Raw genomic sequence first — 10821 nt, forward strand, 5'->3', positions numbered from 1 at the left:
CCTGTTAATTAACCATAAATTAATATAGCATGCATATAAGATTTGGGGAACGGTTTTTGTTGGTCCGTCCATCTCTCCTCCTAACAACATGCAATGGTGATAACCTTATGCATCCCCAACATATGTGTGCACTTATACATCAGTACATAAGACCATCACAAAAGATAACATACTTGTATGCCACCAATAAACAAAGTATTTCACAATTGCAAAGAAGAAATGATCACTCAAACTTAGACATAGATACAATAGATCATGGAAAAACAATAGAATGTACCACGCATCATGTTTGCCAAGAGATTACAGTAGGAGATCAAGATGGTGTTGTTGTAGATGGTGGTGATGATGATGAACACGCCGGAGGGGGGTGGAGTCTCCCGGAGAAGATTCCGGCACTGTTGCCCCCCCTCTCAACTCCCCCGGCGACAACCTTCTGTCTCTATGTTTCTTTATTTTCTGCATCGCTTTGTGAACGCCCTTTATAGTTGGTTTTAGGTCAAGCTGAAGAGAACCATACGAAAATGGACGGCATCCAGTGCTCGACAAAACAGGCTACAGTGGCGCGGTCCAGAGGGGTGATCGTGCCACTTGGCCTCGTTCGGGCCTCATGGCCCCCCTCATGTACTTCAAGTGCTCAATTTGTTCCTTTTGCACAAATATAACACCTAAAAAAGCACTGGTCAATTTGAGTTTCATAACGTACCTGAAACTTAAAAATACACGTAAGAAGGTTTTCCTCTTCTGCAGAGTTATAAAGGGGATCATTCAAAAATCCTCATAAAACATGGATATAACATTATATAAGATGCAAATAAGTGAAAATATGCAACAGTAAATAATAAAATTCATGTATGCATTTTACATGCATCAACATCCCCAAGCTTCAATCTAGGCGGCTGAGATTTTATCATGAAAAAAGGAAAAAAGAATTTCTGGGAATTCAATCTGGATGCATATGTACGTTTGCGCCCCATATTTTTCTGGGAGCATTGATGAGTGTCATGTGAAAGAAGGAGAACAAGACACCGATGTTTCATGTGCATGAACAAAAATAGAAAATGACGGTTCGTTTATTCAGGGGGGCATGCCCACAAGAAATGACATGATGCCCTGATGCACACGAATGCATGGATCAGGTACTTACAATCACAAATCAATGGAAAGTTGCAAACAAAGTAGTCGGAAACTGAAGGCATTAAGCGATTATGCCAAAAACAAACCAAAACCAAAATCCTGAATCGCACAAGTTGCTGCGGTGCCACGCATGCACAGCAGAGTTTCTAGAGCACAAGGGCGAGAGCAAGCACGGAAATCAGCGAGGTCGCGAGGAGCACGGCGTGCGCGCTTATGGTCGTCATTGGCGCCGAGGAATGGGCCGACGGCGGGTTGACGACGGAGCACAGCCTCCTAATCTCTCCCTTGTGGTGCGTGAGCACGCCGATCTTGCTCATGTTGACGAAGGACACGGCGAAGTCGGCGAAGAACTCTTGGTTGGCGGTGGCGTTGGCCTGTCGCAGCACGTAGGCCTTGGTGTCGGCGTCTAGGAGCAGCGCGGCGTCGGTGGAGAGGAGGCCCTTGCTGGCCGCGACGTCCCTGTAGTATCCGAGGTCGAAGGTTGTGCCGCTGCTGGGGTCGAGGTCGACGAGGGTGGCGAGGTCGCCGGCCTTGCACTGGCCGCGGAGAGTCGCCGTGTAGTTGGCGTCGAGCGTGGGATCGGAGGAGGCGTTGCTGCTGCCGTTGAAGTTGTAGAGGCGGGGCGAGAAGGCGGAGCAGTGCGCCCTGCCGATGGTGTGCGCGCCGGAGAGGACCGCGAGGTCCTTGGCGGTGAGGTTGAACCTGGCGAAGAGGGCGATGAGGTCGGTGACGGTGGCGCCCGGCTTAGGAGAGTTGGGGGCCACGTCGGCGGCGGAGGACCTGTTGCCGTCCTCCCTCCCCGTCGGAATCGGGATGTACGGCCCTTCGGTCTACCAGAGCAGAGATATGAGATATATACTACTACCGGTAAAATCAAGGGAATGCAAGATCGACACAGTGACAAACTGAAGTAGCCGAGACGTACGATGCGGACGGAGTCGCGCGCAGCGAGCGCGAGGACGTCTGAGCAGGAGACGATGCCGGGGCAGGCGGTCTCGAGCTTGGCCTTGATAGAGTCGACGACGTCGTAACCGCGGAGGCCCTTGTTGAGCGGCGCGTCCTTCTCCGCCGTGTTGTTAGCAGTCGAGTTCAGAAGGATCGACCCCTCGCAGCCCTGCCAGCGCACGCGCATGCACATTTAATTCAGCTATTTCAGCGCCGTGTACTTGACTTGCCTATCTACGTGTATGAACTGGGACTTACTCCGAGCAAGCAGTCGACGGAGAAGAGACGGAGAACTGGTCCGGCGAGGTCGGGCGACTTGGCGAGGATGGCGGTCATCTCCTTGAAGACGATCTCCTCCGCCTGGGGGCACGTCTTGTTGTACGCCCCAAACTGGGTGTGAGCCTCCGTCGTCGCCGGAAGGCCACACAGGACAATCAGCGCAACGACATTGATGGCAGCAAGAGCTGATGATCTCGACGCCATCTCCGATTGCTGAATTACCTGCCGCTAGCTAGCTAGCTTTAGTATGTAGCTAGTACAGCAGACGACCTGCATATATAGCTAAGCTTTAGCGTTGACGATCGATGGTACTCCCGTTTGTGTACTGGTTGGGTTGTACCAAATGTGTACTACGTCGACGTACTCGAATTGTACTACGAGCGCGCAAGACAGAGAAGAATGTCAACTGCTAGCTACTTGGCATTACATCCAAGTGTCGATAACATTGTTTAGTCCATTTGCTGTTATTTCCTAGCAGCTGAAAGCACCATCTCTCAACTGAAACTGATAGATATCTGGATGCAGGTCGGTTAATCTAATCCGTTTCCAGTAATATCGCTGTCTCCAACGGTCGTCCTCCTTACATTATTGAACCCAGTTGAATGAGGCATTTTTCCTCCGCCGCAACGGCCACGCGCCCATGTCCAAACTGTCATTTTCTTTTATCGTCAGCTTTGACATTTTTTTTTGAGAATACATTTGACTTTTCGTTATACTGTCGGGGTCTACAATCTCAGCACAGGCCACACGAAAGCAAATATTTTGCTGAGTCTCAATCGGTACAGAACAAACAAACAAGTACTTCCTCGGCCAAAACATCTTACTTCCTCCATAAAAGAATCTCTTAGATTCATCTAAATTGAATGTATCTATATTCTAAATTATTTTTATATACGTCTAAATTTAGAAAGCTCAAAAACTTATTTTTATGGACAGTAGTATATTACTGAATGGAAGGAGTAATGTATTTTTGTAGTGCGGATTCTATTTGCCGCTATACCCGTAGATTGTATTGTACGAAGAGGATTATATGAAATAGAAGACCTTATTGTATTTGTAGACACGACGTTGGACAAATATATCCCATGGTTTGGTAAGTGTGATCATAAGTATTGTTTGGACATGCCACCAACTACTCCCTCCATCTCGGTGTATTAGGCTCGATTAAATTTTTATCAGGACCAAGGTGGTAGACAATTGAGCCTGGTATTACTATGAATCTCCGAAATTTCACCCAATCAAATCGCTTAACTGGTCTACCTGACTAGTTAGGATTGCATGCAACACCGCATGCAAACTAATACATTTCCCTGCCTACCCGCAAGTACTAGGGGCGTGATTGGTAGGTCACATCTTTTTTTTTTTGGTTTCTATGGCAAGGCAGTGGGGACCTTGATGGGTGGAGATGGGCCAAAAACCATGTTCTTCACTTCCTTTGGTAGCAAAGGTCGCATCCGGAGAGTTACCACATGTTCATGTGGTGAGCTTACCTTTCACACCACAACACACACTTGAACTAAGTAACGATGGCCAGCACTAGGAGTAGCCCCCGATGCAAGAGCTCCACCAGCGAGCTCGCCATGAGCACGCGGAACACAATGGAGTGGAACTTGCCGTGACATGTGTCAGCATGTTTGCTGCCTTTCTCTAGGCCCGACACACATGGTCGTCGGCGCTGAACTTGGTCTTGAAAAGGTGCTCAAGGTTTGTGTAGGTTGGCGGTGAGCACGCAGTGCGGGTCGTAAGGGAGCATGCCAACCACTGGCCACGACGGGAGGCCCAGCGAGTGCATGCTGCTGGCGCAGCGAGTGGATCACCACGAAGATGGACACAACCACGATCACCTACACCAGCTTCTACAACTCTAGGAGAATGTCACTCTGACTACGTGCAAGACACCACTCACTACCACAACCAACACCACGCCAGCGCGCGGAAAGACCACCATGCCGATGCCGCCGACGGTGGCCAAGGTGGTCACGCTGCCTACATGTAAGACACCACTCACAACCAGAACCAGCACCACGCCGCCGTCTACGAAGCCACATACATGGCCTACCTAATGTGGACATGCATGCCTCGGATACGACCAAATGCAATACACGCATATATATTTGTTAGGTGATTTGTATTACTAATAATCCTATGTTTTATTTTATAATTAGCGATCAAGATCGTCATCATCAAATTTGATGAAATGCACAAGGATAATGTTTGTTCTTGGTAGGGTATTCGTTGTTACCGGTTCTTGTTGTTGGGAGACCTGGTTTGTAGAATACGTGGCTGTACTATCAAGAGGGCTCTCGAATGAGTACTTGGTCATATCGTTCGGAGAGATCTCAGCCCCTTGCATGCTTTGCATCATTATTTCTTGGATGTTCTTGGTTCTCATCAATGTGATGTTTTAGAGCTTATGTTTATTTCCGTGGCAATCTCTAGGTCATCGAAAATGGATTCCGCATGTATCTCTTGTTGCGTTTTCGAGTTTGGCACTTTTCTCGGTTTCTCGTATTGAGAGGTTACACCTCTAAAAATTATAGAAAATCCTCCCCCACTAGTTTTCATATTTTCGCCTCTTTTCGTCCTCTTTCCAAAAGAATTAGTTTCGCCTCAATCGGAGTTCCCAAACTATAGATATGGAGTTTACAAGTTTGTCTCTATTTCAAAAGAAAAGAAAAAAAAGAGGGGGAACCTTTTGGGGCCGGGCACGTGGTACTACCGGCCGTGGTACTGCGCGCCATTGTGGCCGCCCCGTTACCGGACCCCGGCTGTACTGCCAAGCCTCCAGGCAGCCGCCCCGCACGTGCAAGCCGGTAATACCGCTGCCCTAGGCCGGTACAACCAGGCCAGCCTGTTTTCAGCTCAATCCGAGATCGTCGCCGCTCGACCGCCCGCTCGCCTGGCTCCATCGCCCGTGCGCGCTACGCCTGCCCACGCGCCAAGCCTCCGCTCCCCCTCGCTCCCGTGCTGCTGCTGCGTTGACCCGCTATGACATCCCCTCTGTTGGTCGGTATTATTGGCCCAACAGGCAGTAGTACCGGTCCAGGTCGCGAATATTGTCTTTGTTTGTCCCAACGAACATATTTTTTTCTCCCCCCATTTAATCATTTCCCCTTCGTTTTTCCTGGTGCTTCTTCCCCCTTGCTCTTCTCCATTGTTGACCATCTTAAGAGCTTGCTATCTTTTCTTCCGCTTCAAATCTTGTTGCATCTTTTTGAGAAAAAGATAGAGGATATCTAGATCTATTACATGACCAATCAAAATCCCCTCTTTGTGAGAGAATCATTTGGATGTAGATATTGGAGCAATTTTGGGTTCTCCCACTTGATATTCCTCTTGATTCCTCCAATAAATCTTGAATCTTTTTGAGGGAAAAGAAAAAGGAGACCTAGATCTACTACTCCGCCAATCATATTCCCCTCTTCGTGAGGGAGTCCCTAGATCTAGTTCTTGGAGAAAAATTTGGTGTTCGTCCTCCTTTTTGGTCTTCCTATCTTATTTCCCGATAGGTTTTGTAGCTTTGTTGGAATTTGGGAATGAAGAACTTGAGCATCTTAGTGGTGTTCTTGCCATTGCATTAGGTGCATCGGTTTGAGTTCTCTAAGGAGATTCGGTCTCGTGAGGGTTCGTGGGTGTTTCATCTTGGGTTCTTGGAATCCTAGACGGTATTATTGCCATTGTGGCCTTGTAGCCTTTGTAGCCTTTTTGTAGCCTTGTTGTAGCCTTTTGTGGCGCGTTGTAGCCTTTGTGGCCTTGTAGCCTTTTGTGGCGCGTTGTATCCGTTTGTGGCCTTGTAGCCTTTGTGGCGGTGTACTTGAGAGCCTCTAATTGTTAGGAGTTTTCCTCAAGCTTGTTACTTGGGAGATTTCCCCAAACTTGTACGGTTTTAGTGACCACTCTTAAGGGTCCCTTAGTGGATGGAGGTTTTCCCTTTTGGTGGGAAGGCTCAAGGAGAATACGGTCCGCCTTTGTGGCATTTGGAGTGCCTTGTGCCTCCACACCGCTCTAACAAAGAGTTGCACCCGCAAGGGTGTGAACTTAGGGATACATAATCGTCTCCGTGTGCCTTGGTTACTTCTGAACCTGGGCTCCTTTAGTTATGCACTTTATTTTGTGATAGCCTTCATGCCTGATGTCTTATACCATGCTATCACCTGGTTCATCATGTCGCTTAGCATAGGTTGTTGGCGCACATAGGCAAACCCTAGTTTATAGGTTTTGTGCTTGACGAGTAAAACCTAGTTTTATTCCGCACTTGTTCAAGCCCCCGCCGTAGAAGTTTTTAAAACCATCTATTCACCCCCTCTAGGCGACATCCTTGGTGTTTCAAGAGGGGTTAAGGAGGGTGAACGGGAAGCAACACCACGTGCAAGGTTGCATCTGGCAAGCGCTCGATTGCAGACAGCCAGCCTACATCAAGGGAAACGGTCGATTCGGACGTGGGGCGCGGCGGACACGTGACCTCGCCAGAAACCACACCCCAAAGACGAATACCGTTCATGTGGACGCGCATAAAGGCAGCGAAATCAGGGTAATTCGCGCCATCAAAAATCAACGGGCAGCAAGGAATCACAAGATAGCCCGACGAGGAAGACATAGCTCTCTCTTTTTTTTTCTCTGGACGGGACGAAACCGAAAACGGAATCAGATCACGCGAGCGTAGTGTTGTGGGTATACTTTATGGGTATATCAACGGCATGGCCTAGATGCGGCAAGCCCGGGTGGCCCACAGATGGTGATGTGGCATGTGGCCCATCGGGCAGCCCAGTTGTTGTAGATCATAAAGGATGAAGTCCAACCCAGGAGAAGGGAGCCGGATCCCAACCGACCTACGAATTAGGAGGCCGGATCCGTGAAGTCCCATGAAGTATCCGGATCCAGTACGACCTTGATGGAAGGCGGATCCTTGATGTACACGGCAAGATATTGTACCGTAGTTAGGCAACTTGTATTCCGGCTAGGACTCTCCATGTAAACCCTAGATCCGTGCGCCTTTATAAGCCGGATCCTGGGAGCCCTAGAGGCACAACCACAACTCATTGTAACAACACGAAAGCGCCCAGATAATTCCAGACAAGCAGCAGTAGGCCCTATCTTCGAGCAGGTGTTCCGAAGATGGGAAAATCACGTACCACCGTCCCGAGGACTCTCCGCCCTATGGCCCCTACTTCTTCTCCCCCTCGTGAGGATCCCTCCTCCGAGGCACCATCGATTAGGCAACGATAGTTGGCACCCACCGTGGGGTCTGCGGCGTCAGGAGGCCAGAACCGGGAGGGTTCCACCATGGGAAGCTACGACGAATCCATCGTTGTGGGGCGTGTTCTTTACGCCGGGAACTTTCTGATCGTCCCGCAGGACGAGTGCTGGATTCCGGCTAGGACCAACCCCATCAAGCTCTCCATCATCCCAATTGGCGGCATTCACGTCTTCATCGGTGAAACCGTCGATTCCGACGGCAACGCCCTGGTAAGTAATGCTGACGCGACCGCCGCTGAGCAGGACGCAGTCGCGAAAATCCGATCTGAGCTGCAGGAGCTTCCCAAGGAAGATTCCGCCTTAGATCTGGAAAATTAAAAGCCCACCCAATCCGCCCCTGAGCAAGAAATTACGGTGGAAGACCAATGCAGATCCGCCTGGGTCTCCCAGGTGTTAGAGAAGCAAAGGTGTCACTTCGTGCACTTCCTCGCACATACCGCTGGAACCGCTCTTCCTCAGGAAGAAGCCGGACCCATGCAGGATGAGGCTGCCGGAGCCGGCGATGCCCCGGAATAGCGAGAGGCTGTCGGAGAAAGCGAAGCCCCCAAACAGCAAGAGGATGTCGGAGATGTAGAAGAATCAATCCTGGGCAATCTAAGTCCAACTTCTGATGATGCTTCAACCATGAACACGGAGGAATTCAACAAAGCTTTGAAGGAGTTAGAGGGCGAAGAGGAAGCCGGAGAGGATTCTTCTCCACCTAAGCAGGTCCTAGCGACTATAACTGGGTTAGGAGAGGACCCTGACGAAGAAGAGACTCCTACCGACGTAGCCCTCCGGAGACCGTCCACTTCGGATACTCCGCCATCGCGACCTCCTCGCCGCGTTGCGCCGGATTCCGGAGAACACGACGTCTCTGGGAGCCAGCACTACCTAACTCCGGAAGAGCTCGTCGAACATGCAGGCCAAGGTGCTATCGCACACTCGGAAATCCTCAACAAGCCAATCACTCTGAACGACGCCGCAGATCCTGAAGCTCTAGAAGCAACAAGAAAGGAGATGTTGAGCACCGCCAAAGTTATTGCCAAAACTGCAGCAACAATGCTGGAGGAATGGCAAGAAGCAAGTTAATTGATGGAAAATTTCCTCAAGAGAGAACGCGAAGCCACAAAACACTTGGAAGAGGCTAAGAAACTCCGAGCACAATGGGAAACCATGAAGGCAGACGCTGACAAAGAGGCAGACAGAATCCGACGAGAGGCTATTCCCCCTCGAAAGATCAACTTCGCAACTCCCTCAAACCAGCATCCACTCGGCACTCCCAAGGACAACATGAAGAAGGCTGCAGAACTCTTGGCGAAAAATGAAGAAGAAGTCGATATCGCCCACCTCCGCACTCTGGTAGCATCAGCAATGAAGCAATAGAGCAAGGCAGACACTTCGCGCCGGTTGGAATCCAACCCGGAACACTGTGTATCCACAGCGCAGAAGGACGCCTCCGGAAGGGCTCACCGTGACAACGAATCATGCACCGGATCTTCGGAGCGCAGAAGGAAAACCAGAGAACATCCAAATCCAATCCCGGTTCCCTCGAAGACACCTCCGACGGACCCAAGGAAGGGAAAGGATCTGATGTATACCGGGAAGGACAAGTACCGGAACCCATCACCTCCGCCCAACGGGCACCCTCATCCTCCACCTCCTCGCCATCGCAGTCCAGCCGGAAACACTAGGCCCCATGGGCCTGGTGGAATCAACATCCGCGACAACGTGGTCCCCTAGAGGAACAGGAACAGGGAGCGCACGTCGGAACCTCGTCGGAGCCGGAACGAGGAGCGCGACCCGGAGCCTCGCAGAAGTCGGAACGATGGAGGCGACCATCACCATGGTGAAGGAAGCCATCGAAGCCGGAGTCAACAGCGCGAAGGACGAGGAGAATCTGAAGGCGGAAGCAAGACGTCGCATCGGCCCCCTCACAGGTATCCCTCCCCACCACCTAGAGGTGGAGGAGGAGGTGGAGGCGGAGGTGGAGGCCGGAGATCTCGCTCGCGCACAAAATCCCCCCGCAATGGCTCGCGTGACGCGCGGGAACGTCTCAACGAATACAGATTTGACTACATAGGCCCAAAGTGCTTTGGCATGATGATTCGAGAGGAACCAAAGCCAAGGATGAACCTCAAGCTACCCGGAAACCTGAAGCATTATGATGGCAGCGAAAGGCCGGATACCTGGATCGAGGATTACTACAATGCAGTAACCTTCGCCGGAGGAACCCCTAACATAGCCTGCCGCATGCTCCAGCTGTACCTTGTGGGTCCAGCCCGGATCTGGCTCAGCGACCTCGAGGAAAACTCCACCTTTTGCTGGTTCGACCTGAAGAACGCTTTCGAGAAGCACTTCAGAGGCACCTACAAAAGGCCTGCCACGACAAGCGACCTACATGCATGTATCCAGAAGAAGGGTGAAAAATCAAGAAGCTTCCTCAGCCGATGGTTGCAAACCAGGAACGAGTGCGAGAACATCGATAATCGCACAGCTATGCACGCCTTCATAGGTGGACTGCAGAGGGGAGGCCTGCTCCGGCACAAGCTTACCTGCTTGGTCAATGAGAATAAACTGACTTTGGATGACATGATCAACATCGCCAGCAATCACACCGCCGCCGATGACGATGCAGGTGGAGACCTCGCAGCCACAGCCATACCCCTGCATCAGCAAAAGAAGAACCGTGATAACGGCAGCAGCAGCGGCAGCAAGCGGAAAAATCCCCCTAATGACCAAAGAAGCGGCGGATCCGACTTGATCACCATGGATTTCCAACGAGGAGGTCAAGGAGGCGGAAGAGGCCACGGCCGCGATGGCGGAGCCGGCAGGGGACAGCAACGTGGTGACGAGGTCACCATTGCAAGAACCCGCGCTCCCCAAACTTAGGAAGAATACAGAGACATGCCCTGCTTAGCCCATATAGATCCGGCTACCGGCAAGTCCTCTCATACCAATCGCAACTGCAAGTGGGTCAATGATCTCAAAACTGACCCGGAAGCAGGATACAAGCGAGCCCGCAAGCACCGCCCACGCGGCAAAGGAGGCAAGGGCAAAAACAAGGACAAGGAGGAAGACAGTTCCGAGGCGATGGTTGAGGACGACACTTCGCCGGATCCCAAGGAAGGTTCCGCAGCTAACAAGTCCAACCCCTTTGTCAAAAAGAGAGCGGGTGCATATCACACCTTCCTCGGAACTCCAACAGTCCGCGCTAGCAAATCAGCC

The 10821-nt window shown here is 51.0% G+C and overlaps 1 protein-coding gene across 2 annotated transcripts; it reads right to left on the minus strand.

Moving 5' to 3' along the window:
* Positions 1 to 1048: 1048 nt before the first annotated feature.
* LOC124677261 (peroxidase 1-like) lies at positions 1049 to 2775 on the minus strand. 2 transcript variants are annotated; one of them, XM_047213267.1, is made up of 4 exons: positions 2723 to 2767; positions 2338 to 2628; positions 2060 to 2248; positions 1049 to 1964 (listed from the first exon to the last, which is right to left on the minus strand). In XM_047213267.1, the coding sequence occupies exons 2-4, from the start codon at positions 2560 to 2562 to the stop codon at positions 1281 to 1283; spliced, it is 1098 nt and encodes a 365-aa protein (XP_047069223.1). In that variant the 5' UTR covers positions 2563 to 2628; positions 2723 to 2767; the 3' UTR covers positions 1049 to 1280. The 2 variants fall into 2 exon arrangements, with proteins under 2 accessions (XP_047069223.1, XP_047069222.1); XM_047213266.1 differs by having other exon boundaries at positions 2338 to 2775.
* Positions 2776 to 10821: the final 8046 nt, after the last annotated feature.

This window comes from Lolium rigidum, chromosome 7 (assembly GCF_022539505.1).
Source record: "Lolium rigidum isolate FL_2022 chromosome 7, APGP_CSIRO_Lrig_0.1, whole genome shotgun sequence".
NCBI classification, from domain to species: Eukaryota; Viridiplantae; Streptophyta; class Magnoliopsida; order Poales; family Poaceae; genus Lolium; species Lolium rigidum.